We start from the raw sequence: 19650 nt of genomic DNA, 5'->3' as shown, positions 1-19650 counted from the left end.
ATTATACACCATAAATTGATTTAGCCAAATTAAATGTTTGTAGAAGAGTTTACAAAACAGTTTTAAAAAAAGCTTTAATGTTTGGCATTGACAGAGGTGTTACCTATGGATATAGAATGGGAAGAACACGCAGGGTTTATATACCCTCCTCCTCCCCCCTTGTCTTCTTTAACGCACATGTGTTTACAAATGAAACAGTGTATGTGTGTACCTACAACAGGGAGGGTGGTATGTATAAAACATTCATTATCTTATTAAGTGATCAAGTGAAACACCTTGTCTTTGATTAATCACTTTAAAATTAACAGATTTAGTGCACCTGGTATAATATACATTGATGTATCACATCAAATCATAAAGCGAACGAATCCGGTGTATGTAAAAGTCTTGCCTCATTTGGGATCAATTCATGTAAAATGAAAGTTCGTACATGTACTGGTACCCTGCGGATCTGTGTTGAATACGATGAGATACAGCGGAGAAAAGGATTGAACAGAACGAATGAAATCTAAGGTGAAGTTTATGATCCTAGGAATAAATTTATTTTATGGTGTATGAAATAGCTTAAAGGTTAACAGAGAATTAGTGTTGGAATGGAATTAAAAGATCATCTTATTATTAATCTAAATAATAAGATAGAAGTATGTACATGTACATGTAGATATTAAATAAACTCACAGAAGCCTTCTCCTATTCAGGATTGGAGTGCTGCACATGTACGAACTTTCATTTTACATGAATTGATCCTAATCGCTTTATGATTTGATGTGATACATCAATGTATATTATACCAGGTGCAGAACTAAAACCCAATTCAAGTTCAATTATATTAAAAATATATAGTTCGATTAAAAGCAAGTACGATTTAAAAAGGCTTTGTTTGGGTAAAATTCTTGAAAAAAATATTTTATCTTTTTTAATGTGTGTGTGTGGGGGGGGGGGGGATCTCTTATTCATTGGATAGACTCATAAATTTTTTTCTTAATGTGGCAGCCAGAATAAAGTAATAAAATTTGAAAGGGGTTAAATTATAATTAAAATCTTTTTCATTGTATTTTTTTTATTTGCTAAACAGCATACTATCACAATTGGGGGAGGGGGTCGAAGAATAACAAAGCCGGGAAAAGGGGATGGTACCCACGGACGCTTGCTTAAAATATTATGATAAATAATAGACCTAATGGTTTTAAAATACATACGCACTACTGTGAATTATAATAAACCATAGATTCTTAGGATGACCTCCCGTTTTCTCTGAAATTTCTGCCTTCCTTGTACATAATAAGCCTTTAGAATTTTACGAAATCTTTACCTCATAACAATATTTTCCGTTCCGCGTTTTAGAAACACCCTTCGCTGAGTGCTCTTATCCTCGCTTTTATAAATGTGCATTGGCGTATTGCCTCATCGGATGTTAGCGCAGTCTTACATATATCACTCATATTGTCCGCCCACACATTTTCATTAGCTCTTGCTTGAATTGGATATCAGTGAAAAGGTAGATAAACGGATTCAGAATTCCGTTTACAGTTATGATATCTGGTAGATATTCCTCCACTATGTCTTCTAGTTTGGATATCCCTTGACGTTGGACGAAGTATTTCTGTGTGACAGTAATGAAGCGAAACAGCAAATGGGAAACAAAGCTGACTATCAAAAACAAGGATATAATGGCGAATCTGATCGCAATACGTCTGTTCCTCTCCGAATCCTGATCGTCTGTTGACTTCTTACTTTCATTTGTAATGTGTTTACCCTTCCTATGAGGTGTACCACTAGCTGGCGTTTCTTGTTCAGATTCTGAATTGATGGTACTAATTACTTGTTTCATTTTCTGTTTTGATCTGGCTTTCTTGACCAGGGCCATTCGTATTTTTACTTGTAGTATTACGACTATTACAATTCCAATGACAGTTCCTAAGACCAGAAAGCTTAAATGTAGAATTGGTAACAAGTCTCCGTCATATTCGTTTTGAATAGCGCACCTGGTAGCATTTATATTTTCGACTAGCTCATATCTTTTTCCATAAATGAGATATATCGGAAAATCTACAATGAAACCTGTCAAGACAGAGCACAGGCACATGATCTTCGAGTGAGTGATTGTAATTTGTGACGTAAAAGGTGTGCAAATTTTTTTGTATCTCTCAAATGTAATAAAACAAATGATCAAGAATGCGGCATAACCGACAGAATTCCCTATATAGTGAGATACTTTACATATGAGTATGACATGGCCCTGATTGTAAACGGATATCGTTCTGTCCAGTTCTTTAGCAACATGCGAAATACAGGTAAACAAGTCGACAATTGATAGAAATATCACGAAGACTCTGTAATTGGATGATGCATTGATACGTGTACCGAACACGTGTAGAACTAGAATGTTCCCAATGATTCCTATCAGATTGAAGAGATAGCTTGCAGCGCCCAGTGGAGCCCTCTCCTTCCTCCCTTCTATGTTGTGTTCCAGCATAAGTATATTTCCCATAACGATGAATGACTAGTGTTTTGTCCAGAAATGGGCAAATCTGAAAAAAAGAACGATTTGTGATATAGATACTAGATAGATACAAAGCACTAAAATGACCAACGACACGAACAACCAGGTTGTCAAATTTTCGGGACGACGCGTCCCTTCAGGACAAACGAAAAGAATTACATAATGTGGCCAATATTAACAGAGAATAATAACAAAAACTACATATAAATACATCTAACACTACAACTACACTAATTTACAAACGTATTTACAACGCAGACTACATGGGTTTTGGTTTTTAGGCTTGCCAATCAATGTTGAAAGCGCAGCGAATTAGGACATGCCTTATTCATCCAAAGAGCTGATCCAAAATGTACGAAGTAATAAAGATACTAGACTTAATTAATCTCGAGTGGAACGAGTTAACCATATTACGTTGACAAATAGTAAAGCTAACTCGTACCCAGAGAGATTCTATTTTAACTATGCATTAAGGATAAATAATTTATAAAAGATAATAATAAAAAAGTATTAATAAAAAAAAACTAATAATGAAAATAATATATGTATATAAAGGAACACTATAAAATGCATGAGGGAGATAATCCTTAATTTTGAAATAAATTTCTAAATTTTATCGCAACAATTAAATATACATCCGTATTTTCAAGCTAGTAGCGAAGTTCTTAGCTACTGGACTGTAGAGACCCTCGGGGACTAACAGTCCACCAGCAGAGGCCTCGACCCAGGGGTCGTAATGTAAAACTTATATGGTACCAATTTTGATGCACCAGATGCGCATCTAATAATTCGATTCACGGTTTCAAAAATAAAAACTTAGAAATTAAAAATATTCTACATGTAGACGACATGACACTGGCTTTAAGTGATACCGATTCTCTAAAACATGCAATAATAGTAGGGTCAAAAATAAATTTCACAAAAACAGAATGTATTTTACTTGGAAACCTGAGAAACCAGCTTGAAACAGTAGAGGGAATAAAGGTAACTAAGAAAGCCGTAAAATGTTTAGGTATTTATGTAGGTCAAGATAAGATTGAATGTTACAATAAAAACTGGATGAAAATATATCACGAAATTGAAATGTTATTTAAATCATGGAAAAGAAGAAAACTATCATTATTTGAAAAAGAAGAAAACTATCATTATTTGGAAAATGTACAGTCATTAACTCATTGGCTTTATCAAAACTTGACTTATGTTGCAAGCATTTTAGAATTACCCTATCCTAAGTTTATAAAAGACATCAATAGGTTGATATATAATTTTTTTATGGAATAAAAAAGATAAAATCAAAAGGAACACATTGATAGGGGGTATTAAAGATAAAGCCCTGAAAGCCATGTGGATTCCACGCCTTATTACAAGTAATCATATCATTAAAAAAATGCAGAAAGTTTCTACAAAACTTTAAATCTTGACATTGATTATTTAGGTAAGACTTCTGAAACATCAACTAACAATTATGGCATTCTTAAAAAAAATTTCCAGTGTTTTATAAACAGGTGTTTTCTTGCTTCAACCTTTGTCAAGACAACACAAACCAAACTCTCCACTGAAAATTTCCTTCTACAACCAATATGGTGAAATGCAAATTTTCTCTTCAAATGTAAATCAATACGTTTTGATGATTGGATAAAAAGTGGAATTTTATATGTTAAAGATATTTTTAATGAGGATGGGTTATTAAAATCAGGTAAACAAATTTCTGATTGTCTTACTAAGAAAACGAACTGGTTATGCGAGTATAAAATGATACGACATTTTTTTTTTTAAAATCGAACTCGGATATGATTTTTCTAAAATTCCCTACATCAAAACCAAAAATATAGATAAAAATTTACGTTTACAACATAAAACTAAAATTTTCTACTAGATACTTTCATAAAAATAAATTCCAAAAACCCTCGCTAACAAAGTTAAGTAGAGAGTTCCAAATAACAGATAAAAAGGAATGGGAATCAATATTTTTATTGAAAGTTAAATACATTGAAGACAAATCCTTAGCAGAGTTTAATTATAAACTAATACACAACTTATTGAGTAATGATCTCCTTATTAGCAAATGGAACAACACTGTAACAAATAAGCGTAAACTGTGTAGAAATGAAATCAAAAACACAATTTAAAACGCCTTATTTTTGATTTAATAGAAATTTAATGTACAACATATATGGAAGATCGCAAGTACCTGTATTAATTTCACAATTACTTGGAAACATATTGCTGTTGGGTTTTATTTAGATAATACTGAATTGATAAAGATATATAACTATTTTCTTTCTTTTTATTGCATTTAGAATTTATAAATGTAAGATGTATTCAGCGCATAGAAACTATTTGTAATTTTGCGCTATATAAATGAATAAAATGATAATAATAATATTGTATCTAGTTGTTCAGGTTGATGTGACAAGTGTTTTTGTAATTCGTTCCATCAAGGAATACTTGAGATCACACTGTCAAGTTTTCAGGTTTTTATATAAAACCAAAGAACAGAAACTTTTTCAAAATTCTGTATCCAATCTATAGTTTGAGTTATACTATGAAATTCTTTATATCAAAATGTTTAACATATAAAATTTAAACATTGTTACTACTGCTATTATATGTATACATGCATCTGTGCATATGTATGCTTACATGTGTATATATGTATATTATATATACTTGTTTCATATCTAAAGCCACTATTCAGAGGGTCCTGGTGATATTTATATATCAGACAAAATAAGTTCATGAGTTTCACCAGATATAGTGTCCGGCCTATTGTGAACTCGATCGCCCTAACCAATCGTCAATATTTTAGTAATGTTCATGTCTTTGCCAAGTAGTTTCAACCCATATAACACTGAACTCTTTCTTTACTTGCATACATGAAATATCATATCGCAAAAGACAATATTAAAATGACGGATTGCAGGAAAACGACAATCGATGTCCACAATAAGTCGCGGGAGTTATATTTTAATTTTCTCAAAATGGTCAATTGCTTTTTTATATTTCGCATGCAACACTTAGGTCCTCAAATAGCTATGTTTATTCATTTTCCATAATTAATTGTTTATTCGATATTCATATTGGATATTTGTTTTTGTTGAATGAATTTATATAATCGATATAATTGCCAAGTTTTTCTTTTCAGGATTCCCAATCCATAAAGTGATCTATAAATACGAAGCGTCCAGACGAATCCCAACATTCCAATAGGAAGTAGTTCCAGCTTTTTTTTTTTTTTTTTTTTTTTTTTTTTACTACATTGGATACGATATACATGTACCACTAATTTTTCAACCAATGAAAAAGAGTGTTACATATAAAATGAAATGATATCAAATTCCACTGAACAAGCGTCATGACAGTCATTTTGGTCTCAAGTTTACTTCTATGACAGGTATTTAGAAAACTTGAGTTTATAAAGTAAAACTCAAGCATTTTCTCAACTTGAGTAAAACTGAAATTTTGTGGCACATTTTACTGAGTTCAACTTTGGAATTTGAGAAAAAAAATCTCAGATTTGAGTCAAAAACAGCTTGTCGAGTCTGACTGAAGAAGTTCGTGATCCCGGGGCCAGATTTTAAACATTCTAAAACAAATACGCATACAGTACATAAAATAATAAATGTCTTAACGACACAATTATGTTTGTATCTAACTTAAAAATTAACCAAATATTAATCATATTTCATATTATTCAGCTCTTTAGATACCTTGAAAATTAACCTTATCATATACTTGTAGCGTTATCATTTCTACGAAGATTTGAAAAGAGACAGAAAAGACATGCGAGTTTATGATAGATTAGAGCTCTCATATACAGTTAAAGATTCTGCATGGAATTGTTCAGCCCTTCACCGTTTTCATTGATTGCAGGTATTGCGGAGTTCCTACTATCTGAAGGTAGCGAGACATTTCACTCCGAAAACTTCAGTCAACTTCTGCCAAATGGGTTTTTTCTTTTTCATGTTTACAAGTATGTGAAACATTAACGTACACAAAGAGAAATACTATCGCACACACGATGTGTCATAAACATTTTATTTCATTCTTAACATGTTCAGTCAATTGAACTTTTTGTCACCATTTCCTTTAAAACGTTAGAAAATGGAAGAAAAAATGAAATAAAAAGGTTACCTCTGTTACGCCTCCCCTCAGCTCCTCTGTTTGGGATCTTTTTGTTGCTATGTAGAAATATTTCCCTTTTTATATGTTTCTCTGGTGAAATAGGAATAATGCAGGTGTGTTTCATCGATATATTATTGTTAACAAGTCCGTTTCGAAATACTCATTTCCTAAATTACCACTACATGCAAATCATGGAAACCTATTGTGTTTTCATAATTGAGTAATCAACATCTTTAGAAAGCTATTGTACGAATATATCAAGTAATTCACAACATATATACTAGTAGATGCGACATGAAAGGCTGTATAATATATAAAGCAATTTCCACCAAAAATGAAAAATAGAAAGCTATCCATTTACAATCAGAACTGCCGGATCACGTTATTATTTCTCTGATAAACATCACATGAAACCTGTATTGTTATCTAGAAAAGCAATCTCCCTCCGCATAGCGATGAAAGATAAAGAACAGCGTCAAATGATTTCTCAGAAAATTTTCTACCCATTTCTTCTTTAAATTAATTGTTTAGGTAGGTGTGTATTTGGCGTTGTGGCGGGTGTGCTACTTAGACCACAGTCATGTAGTCTATCAATCTATTTAGTTCCCTAGTGCCGAGAAAAGGTTCTTCCAATGTGTTGGCCCTTCGATAACGGAACTAGCCTGCAGAAGCCATCAAGTACAAAAGGGTTCACCTAGATGGAACAAAGCGTTCTACTTATATCCATGTCATTTAATCTAGTAAAGCGGAATAGGGGTCTAGTAAGCGGTCTGACGACCAGGAACGGTATTTATACTCACCCCTTTTGTAATAGATTCAGTCCCAAGTGCCCTCATAAGAGTAAGATATGTTCTAATGTGGGCAACAGTCGTCTTTCTCAAAGTTTTATCAACTAGTTGAATAGAGTTCAATAGGGGTTTATTCGGCACCCAAAAATAGTGATTTTAGTTCACTCTTTTGCGTCAAAGTCCGCCAGGAGGTTTTTAAGTGCCAAAGTTCTCCGAAATACCGTATGTGACACATGTAGAATTTGATAGATAATTCATCGTTACTTGCAATTCGAGGTATGTTGATTTAGAAAGATTTCAGGATAAAAATATAGCATATATGAGGTTAGTGGGGCAAAACCACGAAAGAGCGCAGAACAAAAAGACGAAAAACTGACGAAGGTACAGACCCTGGCGCGTACTATTACACCACTTGCACGGAACGGTTTGAAACAATTCTTGCACGGAACGCTGAACGGCCTATACGGAACGCCGTACGGTTCGTATGAAACGCTGAATAGTCTGCATGGAACACTGAACGGTTTGCATGGAACACTGAATAGTCTGCATGGAACATTAAACGGTTTGCACGAAATGCTTACCACTTTGTAGGCGACGGTTGCCACATGCGAAGTAAAAAGGAGGTGAATTTTCTTTTTTTCTTTTCTTTTTTTTTTTTAATTTATTCATCAGAGAATTACTTTCTTTGAATTAACAATAAATGAGAACTGCCGGATCACGTTATTATTTGTCAGATAAATACCAGATTAAAGCTGTTGTGTTATAGAAACAAGAGGCCCACGGACCACATCGCTCATCTGAGTCACCTTTGCCCATATTTAAAGATTTTCTCTACATATTCGCATGAAAAACTTTGATCCCAACCTACCCCATGGACCATAATTATTACAGACTTGAATCTGAACTATGTCAGGAAGCTTTCATATAAATATATTTACATTTGCCAATGCACTTCCTTATATGACAGAACTAATGAAATTGATGTTCAATTTCGTGTGACATGAATTTGGTCATGTGATCAGTTTGTTCTTGCGTACGAATACAATCACCGCTTCAAAAGTCAGTTCCTGTATTTTCACCTGGCTTCTTGCTTATGCAATGCAGTGGGGGATTTAGACCCCCCCCCCCCCCCCCCCCGCTCTCGTCACAAATTTAAATAATAGAAATAGTGTGAGTAAAATTCCAGATTAGTAAAATTCCAGATTGGCACTCAAAATGGCTAAGCATTTTGGCTGATACTTGACTTTCACACACACCCTTTCGTAAACCCTGGATCCGCCACTGCAATGACATCATAACAGAAATAAACGCAGCAGGATATTTATACAGTTTGTTTCGTAAAAAACAAGAATTTCATCAATTTACAAAAGAGAAACATTAAACATATATCGTTCTGTTGTTTCATTTTATACAGTTTTAAATACCGTCTGCAACTTCTGCATGGCGAATTTATAAAACAAGAGGCCCAAGGGCCTAGAATCGCTCTTCTGATAAATTGTACAACCCCACCATTTCTATTCTTAGCCTCTTAGTATTCTAAATCTTTAGTTAAATCCTAAGAATTCAAAAAAAGTAGGTCAATGTGACCTACTTTTTGGTTTACACATTTTGAGAACCCAAGAAATATCAACTGACAAAGTTTGATGATTTTAAGCCAATTAGTATCTGAATATTGAAATATAGCTGTCAAATTCCAATCGTAGGTCATGGTGACCTACTTTTTGATCAGCGAACTCCTAACATGCAAGACCCATCAACTGACAAAGTTTGATGACTGTAGGTCAAATAGTATCTGAAATATATAAATATAGCCGTCAAATTCCAAAAGTAGGTCAAGGTGACCTACTTTTTCGTCAACACCCTTCAAACATTTAAGACCCAACAACTGACAAAGTTTGATGACTGTAGGTCAAATAGTATCTGAATTATATAAATATAGCCGTCCAATTCCAAAAGTAGGTCAAGGTGACCTACTTTTTGGTCGACACCCTTTGAACATGGAAGACGCATCAACTGACAAAGTTTGATGACTGTAGGTCAAATAGTATCTGAAATATATAAATATAGCCGTCCAATTCCAAAAGTAGGTCAAGTTGACCTACTTTTTGGTCGAAACCCTTCGAACATGCAAGACGCATCAACTGACAAAGTTTGATGACTGTAGGTCAAATAGTATCTGAAATATATAAATATAGCCGTTAAATTCCAAAAGTAGGTCAAGGTGACCTACTTTTTGGTCGACACACTCCGTAGACTCAAGATGCATCAACTGTCAAAGTTTGATGATTGTAGGTCAATTAGTGACTGAAATATATAAATATAACTGTCAAATGCCAAAAGTAGGTCACAGTGACCTACTTTTTGGTCGATACACTCCGAAGACTCAAGATGCATCAACTGACAAAGTTTGATGATTGTAGGTCAAATAGTGTCTGAAATATAGTAATTTAGCTGTCAAATACCAAAAGTAGGTCACGGTGACCTACTTTTTGGTCGACACAAACCGAAAACTGAAGACGCATCAACTGACAAAGTTTGATGATCCTAGGTTTTACAGTGCCCAAAATATGCATCTAAAATTGAAAATGTGAAATTTGAATATCTGCAAAATTCAAAAAGTAGGTCACTGTGACCTACTTTTTTATAAATATGTTTCAAGGCCTCAAGATGCATCAACTTACAAGATTTGATGATTCTAAACCTCTCGGTATTTGAAATAGCAACTTAAAATATATCTATAAATGATAAGCCATAAAATTCAGAAAGTAGGTCACGGTGACCTAATTTTCAATTGACGCATTTCAAGGTCCCATGATCCACCAACTGACAAGTTTTGATGATCATAGGTTTCAAAGTGTCCAAGATATGCATCAAAATTAATTTTAAAATAAATACCTGCAAAATTCATAAAGTAGGTCACCGTGACCTACTTTTGAGACAACTTGACACAAGGTCCTAAGATGCATCAACTGTCAAAATTTGATGATCCTAGTCCTTATAATGACTAAAATATCAAAGATTTAAGGAAATATAAATTTAGGTCAACTTTGAAGTGACCTTGAGACCACGCCCTTTGCCCCAGGGTAATGCCTTGATCAATTTTTAATCTACAACATATCCTCACCCTTATGTGTAAGTTTGGTGATAATCTGCCCAGTGGTTCTTGAGAAGAAGATTTTTTAGCAACCACTACTTTTGTTTGTATTTTCCTGATTATCTCCCCTTGTTAAAGGGTCACATCCCTCTATTTAGTATGTATGAAAGCCCTTGGGCCAATGATACCCTGTAACAAATTTGAAAAAAAAATTGGCCAAGGGGTTCTTGAGTTATAGCCCTTTTTCTAAAAAGTTTACGCACACCGCACACCGCACAAATGGCCATAGCATTAGCTCTTTGAGCCTTCGGCTCAGAAGAGCTAATAAAGTTCTATGATATTGGAAGCGAAAACATTTAGGCAGAGTTATAAGCCTACATGTATTTACTTCATGATGATAGGTTAACCTGTTGTTTCCTGGCAACTTCCATCACGGCTATGACTCGGCATGATTATAAGCGAGGTTGGTTTTGATGCTCGAAAAATTTATATGTTCATGTCAGGGTACCGGTGCGAGTTTTCATTAAAATCCTACAACAGAAATCTCTCAAGTGAACAAAAACTCCGTCAGTTCATTTTTAAAGCGCGTAGCGGCTTTATTGCCAGCAGTTGGATTTTGCTTTCGTCATCGCGTTTCCGGTTTATCGCCACCTATAGGCAAATCTATGCATAGATATAGAGAGGTCGTGTTTGAAGTCGTCGTAATTTTACAACCGATCTAGTATATATCCGCAGGGGCAATTTTTTCAGAAATACAGTTCGTTGGACAGTGAATAAAATATGTATAAAAATGTTACATTTTTGCCCTCATTCTGAGGGAAAGTGGGACACAGAAGCAGGTCATTCACAGTCTTCAGTTAAAATTCCCGTTTGAATCTGCGTCTGTAATCAAAGTGATTATTAAGAAATTCAACATTTAAAAATCAACAAGAGTCTGTACATGAAACTGTTTTGGCTAGGGTGCCTTTGCATTGTAACCTTCGCATAGCGGTTAAAGGTCAAGAAAATCAATATTTTTGCATGGTGCAATCTATAATTAGAAGCCACGTCATTAAGCTATACACGAGTCATGAGAGTTCTTCATTTGTGTTTTGACTGCTGTTCCGACCCCGTAAAAATTTTGTCTGACACAGCAAAAATGTGTACAACACAGTAAAAAAAATAACTATACAGTAAGGTCTTGCGCATGGTTATGTTTTGACAGCGAAGGACAGAGATCGGTGTTTCAGAGAGGCGATATTGCGTAACTGATTACACCTCCCCCAATCATATATGTAAGTAGGTCATACAGGAATTTAGAGCATGCAACGGTGTTAGGCTTATCTTACCATTTCTAAACGACCAAGATATTCAGATTCATCGTCAACACAATTAAAATTTTAATTTGATTTCGTTTCTTAGTTTCAAAAATGAGACTGAAAATAATGATCTTGGGGGAGGGAAATGACAAAAGGTTAACAATTAATTGGCATTGGCCTGCGTTTACGGAAGACGATGTCCCTGTTTTTAAGTCTTCAAAACACCGCCAGGAATTTTATGAAGGCTGTTAAGTGTTAGATAAACGTTGTCATTGTGTCAAACATGAATGTAAAAGGGTTTGCAGTCCACTGCACGCTACACACATTAAAAAGTAATCGTGTTTTCAATTTGTTAGTACTTCAAACAAACCATTGACAATGACAGGTATGTACTACAAAGGACAAAACTGTCGTTGTTCCCCGTCCCCACATTTTGTTTTCGTTGAACAATCTTTTCATGCAAAAAAAAATGCAGATAGTTTTTTGGCGAGATGCCTCTTCATTATTTCTAACAGGAACGATATTAGTAGTGAAAATATTTATTAAAGATCATGGAGACCGATACCCTCTCCACGTCTGGAATATGGTGATACCAAATATATATAGTATATAGTTCGTATATGGCTGACTCCCTACGCTAAGCTTGTTGATATTAGAATGGTTTTGCCTATTCCGCAATGTTTTTGTTAAGGGATCAGTCAAGCTTAGTTGCGTATAACAGAGCGGTTTGAACATTACCGTTTGAAAATTACTTTTGTAACTTTTAAGCACCTAGCTTGGGATTCTCATTAAGCTTATACATTATTATGTTGTAAATATTACATGTTTATTGCAAGTCAACTCTAGATCTGTTACGTTTTTATTTTCATATTAGAACTCCTACACAAGCTGCGAATCTTATCCTTCTTTTTTTTTTTTTTTTTTTTTGCTAAGGTTATTTGCATTTTCATATAAAGAACCGTTTTATAAAATTCAAACAATAATGATGTGTATGATGCCTTATTCAGACCCACGACAAACAGGTGAGTTTCCTTTGCAATATGAATATGAGCTTTTACACAAGGAGTTTAATACACACATGATGATGAGTACAGTGTTTAATGTACTTGTGTACAAACTCTTGGTTTTTCTTTTCTTTTTAGATTTACGTATAACAAACAATCACTACAATGTCTAAATGTAAATTCATACATATATGTTAATCTTATTTATCGTATTCGATTTAGTATATCCTATTGCACTAATTTTCATGTTAAAAATGAGTTTTTTCCATTCTTGTTGATAACGCAGATTTCAGTTTCAAAGTTATCAATATTGCACATGTATGATGGACATCTTTTTTAAATAACTTCCTAAATTTTGTTTTCAATTATACATATATTTATCTGACTTAATTGTATTCACATTCTCTCCAACCTGATTTTGGATTAAAATCAACGTCATTATTGATTACAAAAAATAATTCGACTTTCAAGGTTTGATTGCTATAAAACCGCATCATGCGAGAAAAATCCGTATTGAGCGAGTAATTTATGGTCGGGTTCGACTTGCACCCGTGACAAAATTGGCGAAGCGGAATGTTGTATGGTATAGATCCCCACATATACAGTTAGAGGTCTTCGACGTCTGTACGAAAAAAAAATTGCATAGTCATATTGAGCATTTCATGATCCAGGGTGGGGGCCAAACTGGGTATATAGATCTGAGTTTATGTGTAAAATAAATTGATTGATTGTATCTTGGTTAACGTCCCTCTCGAGAATTTTTTATTAATACAGAGACGTCGCAAAGATCGGTGAAGGGCTTCAAATTTAGGCCTATGCTTGGCGCTTACAGCCATTGAGCAGTGGGGGTTCTTTAGCGTGCCACACGTACTGTGACACGGGGCATCCGTTTCTAAGGTCATATCCGAGGAACCGTGATATTCACACCTGATGCCGAGAGTTTGGCGATGGAACTGTCACTACCGACCTAGGTCTGTCACGACCGGGATTCGAACCCCGACCGTCCGCATACAGGGCTAACATTCTATCTCTAGACCACCGCATGGGTGGCAATGCTATTGCTACTAAATTCTGATTATATAGATATTTAAAAGGAGCAGGTGTCCTTTACCAAAATTGTAAATTTCATGATCCAAGGACAGAGTTTTAATTCCGGGTGGGACCAAAATTATTATAGTGACCATTGTTTTTAACATCATATAAAGTTTATATTTCAACATGGTGAAAAGTTTCAGGACATTTTTTCCCATCCATATTTGTTATTTCCTTACAAAAAATGTATTATTTAGTTGTGCGAAATTTTTTTTTACTGTTGTTCCTGCTCATTAACATTACAGACAGAATTCATGAAGTCAGCTTAGCGCTTTTCAGTACTTTCAGTACTTTGATTATTTATTTTACACACACTGAAGGTAAATAACAGACGCAACCTACCTGCACCTGGTCTAAATCTGTCCTACTGTCTTGAATCGTCTCCTGCATGGCTACAACCGCGAGTCCTAACGATGAACATACCGTTGTTTCTTTCCAAAAACCTGACTAAGAGCTTAACGTTAACTTGACCATCATATCCTCCATCAATTCTCTCAGATCCTTTGAATTTCTGTCGAAATCTGTGATCAACAATTGCGTTTCCAACTTAGTAAGCTAGACCGATGCCAGTTTCTCCATCGCTGATCGCGACCAAATCACACCACGGATGTAGTTTACTCCGCTCTTCTTGTCATTTAAGTTAACTTTACGCTCTAAATTACCTTTATTTTTACACATGTTTCGTCTTTTTTTTTTTTTTAAATTTTCATTTAAATATCAATATCTTATATTCTCTTTGATATTGTTCCTAATTTTCGATAAAACTTACGAACTATATTTTGTGTTCTACGATCGTTATTTTGGTCATCTGCTACATAATCATGGAAGCTCGGTAAGAACACAAATCAAAATAGAAAATATAAATATAAGAAATAAAATATCATTTTTGAATGTTATTGGGATATGACATGAAGTTGGTACGTGATCAAATCTACTATAACGCCCTGCGGGCGTTATAGGATTTGATCACGTGACCAACTTCATGACATATCCCAACAACATTAAAAAATGATATCTTATTTCTTAAGTAAACTTTTCTGCTCCAATGGTTCTTGAGAAGAAGATTCCTTTTTTTAAAAATCACTATGTATTTTTATGTAAAACTTTGATCCCCTATTATGTCCCCCACCCTACCCCGGGGGCTGTGATGTTAATAAACTTAAATCTGCACTATGTCAGGACGCTTTCAGGTAAATGTAAACTTTCCCCTATATATTCGTATAAAACTTTAATCTCCTATTGTGGCTCCACCCTACCCCGGGGGCCATGATTTTTAGAACCTTGAATTTGCACTACATCAGGAAGCTTTTATGTGAATATAAACTATTCTTGCCCGGTGGTTCTTGAGAGGATTTTCAAAAAAAAACTTTCTATATATTTGTATGTAAAAGTTTGATCCCCTAGTGTGACCCCAACATATCCCCGGGGACGATATTTTTAACAAACTTGAATCTGCACTACGTCAGGAACTTTCATGCAAATGTAAAGTTTCTAGCTCGATGGTTCTTGAGAAGATTTTCAAAGATTTTCACTAAACATCCTACATCCGGGGACCATAATCTGAACAAACTTGAATCTTCTTTATACCAAGAAGCTGTCAGGTAAATCTCCACTCTTACGGCCCAGTGGTTCTTCAGAAGAAGAGTTTTAAAGATTTTCCCTAAATATTCGCATGTAAAATTTTTATCCCCTATTGTGGTCCCACCTTACCCCCAGGGGTCATGATTTTAACAAACTTGAACCTCCACTATGTCAAGAAGCTTTCATGTAAATTTCAGTTTTTCTGGCTCAAGGATTCTTGAGAAGAAGATTTTTAGGTGACCCCACCCTATTTTTGTGATTATCTCCCCTTTCAACAGACCTTCGCAGACGGGTCAACAACCACCGGTCCTCTATCAGAACCAAAAAGATATGCCAGTAGCGACACATTTCAATGGTAATAACCACCGATGGGAGGACATGACAGTAGTGGTTATTGATCATGATCCAAGTTGGTCAGATACCGAAAGAAAGCAGAAGGAAAAATTCTGGATGCACAGGTAGAAGTCATTTGAACCGCATGGTATCAACAAACCTACTGACTTCACCGGGATGAATACGGGCTAAACCCTTACGAGATTCTAAGCTTCATCTAGGCCTACTCGTCTGATCATGTCCCTAACAGTGGTACTATGACCATTTTGAACACATTTTTTTCTTTTCAATTCTGTTTACAATCAGCACCCCCCCCCCCTTTAATTACTTTGACCTTCGTAACCAAAACCGATTGCTTACATGTAAAACCCATTTATCGGTTTCCATGATTCTATGTTTTTTGCATCTCTACCCTAGACATGATCAGTACGGGAATGTCTGATGCTGATCCTAGGCTGCTTATTCGTTGTTTTTGTTTGGAGTTGGTCCACTTTGTTTACTTATTCAAAATGTAATTTACATTACTTTTCTCTCATTTTTTTTTTCATTTCTTATTTCATTCTTAAATAGTGTTCATTCATAAACATAGTTTGTTTGGGGGTGTTTTTTTTTTTTTTTTTTTTTTTGGCTGATATATTTTTCTTATTATCTTTTATAAATCATTATTCTAAAATGCATATCTCTCTGGGTACGAGTTATCTTTACTATTTGTCAACGTAAAAGAGTTAATTCGTTCCACTTGAGATTAATTAAGGTCTTCCGTAGCAACGGAAGACCTTCTACTTATTGTGCTGGTTAAGATTATTCTTATTATTCTTTTTTTTTTTTTTTTTTCCTAGACGCTAACTTTAAAGCTTCATATCTCGCTCATTCCTCAACCGATTTTGCTCAAATTTTCAGCTTTAATACATTTTACTAAAGACTTTCAAAATACTTTTAAACATTTTGGATATTCTCTTCCGCTTGCGAGTTATTTCCCTTTTAGTGAAGTTTTAGGGGCTTTGGTTTCCAGATAAAGGCTCCGAGACTATAATAATTGGAGCAGAGAAAACACTGAATTGGTAAAGTAGAAGCATTGTAGTTGTGCACATCATATTTTGTTTTTTGATTTCGCCATTTAAAATGGCGATAGAGAGGGGTCAAAAATCAGGACGCCTGAAAGAGCGAAAATTTGCACATAATTTCCTTTGTATCTTTTAAACTAAAAATATTTTGTTAAGACATGTAGAATAAAAGTTGTGTAGAATTTCAAGAGCTTTTATTTGACACCAGTAAAAAGAGGCTGGCCCCTTAAATTAGGGATCTACGCTTTATAGCTCAAAAACGGCAAAGAATTCGATATGGCTTCTGATGGAAAAGTTGTTCTTTAACATCTTATTTATCTCATGAAATTGTTATTTTGTTCGAATCTTGTGTTATATTAGAGTAAAAAGCTATACCCGTAAACAAGTAGCCATTTTCATTTGGCAAGTGAGCGAGAACTCTTCATGCGTATAACTGAAATAAACTTGCTAAAAATAACATACCTGACTACAATAGATACTAATATTCATTTTAAATAAGGTTTTTAACATGCTCTGTGGTTCAAATACAAATTATTTAGTGATACATTTCTCTTTTTCTTTCGTTTTAACATAAACAAACCTTCAACAACAACAAAAGGAGAGAGATAAATTATCTTTTATTTGTTTCATATTAGAATTAAAATAAGTAATATACATAAAAATAAAACGTTCAAACGTATAATAAATCATGGTCAATAACTGCAAGCTGTTTACATTCTTTACGGTCAGCGTTGTTTATACAGTTATGTAACCCAACTCTCGCCTCGCTCGCAGGTGGCCAGAGTGACAAGCTTGCATAATCAAAACAAAAACATCGAAGCTAACTCGGCTTTCGTCCATCGCATAAATAAATACATCAATTACTGGAAAATTATGTTTGAAATCATTTTGAATCCTTTTACATTATATCATACTTAATTAACAATTATATTATGTTTTATTTCAATTATAAAGTAATTGTAAAGATGCTACCGCAAACATTTCGAGTTAGTGATCAATGGACCTCATAATATTTGTGTCAAGTTATACATACATTTAAAAAAACCTACACAATTTTCCTGATTATTTATCGGGTTGTCATTTTCCTCACAATAAGTTTACGGTAAGGGTATGTGACGTTTCTAATTGTCAGAAAAAATCGTACTAAATAAAATGAAGTAGTTTTAAGTTTTATTAACTTATAATTGTCTGCATACAGAAGGATTTATTTGTCTGTTCATTTCATTTCATCTAAATACAATCATGCGTGCAAGTAGATGCGGTTTTTATAAGTGAAATGAAAAAGGCAAGAGCGCCCCAAATATATATATACATCTCAAGCGTCTTATTGTGTTTAATTTTGGAGATTCGTCACATGTGGACAAGCAATCTGTGATTTAACTCTACTTTAGCCAGTTGATACACAAGCTTTCTGCATTCTCTACAAAGTGAAAAAAATGGATCCTTTTTGTAAGCATAACAAATAATTTATAAACTTTATTTTTTAAATCACGGGTTCTTATCATGATTATACCAACTCTAAACATGTATAGAAAATCATCAGAAATCCACATCGAATCAGTCTCATTTCATTCAGTCATTAACTGCAAGCATTTTACATACACACCGGGGTTTGTTCTTGTTTACAATTACGTAACCCATGGCTCGATTGCCCGAGTTCGGAGCCATCGCATGTGTACCAGCGATCAGCGGCAATACATGTACACACAAAAACATTACCGTTTTAATGTAATTTGCAAACACAACGATTTACAGAAAATTAAGTTTTTAATAAAATCGGATTTTTCAAATGATTGGTGGAAGGACAGGAAGTTCCAGTTCCCACCCTCCAATATTTTTGCCAACATATGCTTGACAGTATACAATACAGATCGTTAATTTACGGTCATGCCCTTTCCAGGCACGTAAAACCCGGGGGGGGGGGGGGGCAGGAAACCTAACGTTTTACTGTTAATTTACTATGAAAATGGTCATTGGAAGGCCTGTTGCCCCCCCCCCCCCCACTTTTGTAGTGAAATGCGCTAATGTTATGTAAAGAACAAATTTTTTTGGTGTACAGAAAAGTTAGAACCTACCCCACCCCACCCCACCCCCACCCCCACCCCCCCGAAATAGGATTTTTTTTCTTTCTTTTTTTTTTTTTTTTTTTGCTTGTTAAAGATTTTTTGGTAAGTGGAATTTTTTGGCTGCCCCCCCCCCCCCACTTTCAAAAACGATGTTACGTGCCTGCTTTGTCTGAAACAACCCAATATTAGTCCTCTTTCTGACCACTGTTCCCTGTTCTGTATCTGTGGATGCTTTGGGAAAGCAGGATAACCATTTTTGTCGGGGGAGGGGGGATGATGTTACATATATCCAAGGATGAAAAACAACATCATTTACAATTTTCAGCATTTTATCGGTCCAAAAACAGGTTGCATTTTAATGGAAAACCGTCACCGTTATTGCCCATTGCACCTTGGTGAAAAGCAATGTTTTTATGATATCCACATCATAAAACACTACTTTTCATAAAACCTTCCCATTAATATCTGACAATCTAACAAAAGAGACTGTCTCTTCGAGCCGGAAGAACAGATAGCAATATTACCGAACACTAATTATAGTTCCAGCAAACAAGTGACTTTAAGATATCACCAAGTCCGCCTATCCGTGCAAATGTGCCCAGACCGCAACTTTTAAAAATACACCGTAAGCTCAATCTTCACATAAAGATTATTAATGACAATAACATAAATAATCTTGATGTAAGGTCATTTGCACCATTT

At 34.7% G+C, this 19650-nt stretch overlaps 1 protein-coding gene across 1 annotated transcript; it reads right to left on the bottom strand.

Moving 5' to 3' along the window:
* Positions 1-963: 963 nt before the first annotated feature.
* Positions 964-14490, bottom strand: LOC125665850 (cholecystokinin receptor type A-like). The gene is made up of 3 exons (XM_048898758.2): positions 14247-14490; positions 6638-6718; positions 964-2531 (listed from the first exon to the last, which is right to left on the bottom strand). Exon 3 carries the CDS (start codon positions 2489-2491, stop codon positions 1439-1441), a length of 1053 nt encoding a protein of 350 aa, XP_048754715.2. The 5' UTR covers positions 2492-2531; positions 6638-6718; positions 14247-14490; the 3' UTR covers positions 964-1438.
* Between the last annotated feature and the right edge of the window lie 5160 nt (positions 14491-19650).

This window comes from Ostrea edulis, chromosome 10 (assembly GCF_947568905.1).
Source record: "Ostrea edulis chromosome 10, xbOstEdul1.1, whole genome shotgun sequence".
Lineage (NCBI taxonomy): Eukaryota > Metazoa > Mollusca > Bivalvia > Ostreida > Ostreidae > Ostrea > Ostrea edulis.
Note: the sequence above shows the minus strand (reverse complement) of the source record. Positions and strands in the feature narration are given on the sequence as shown.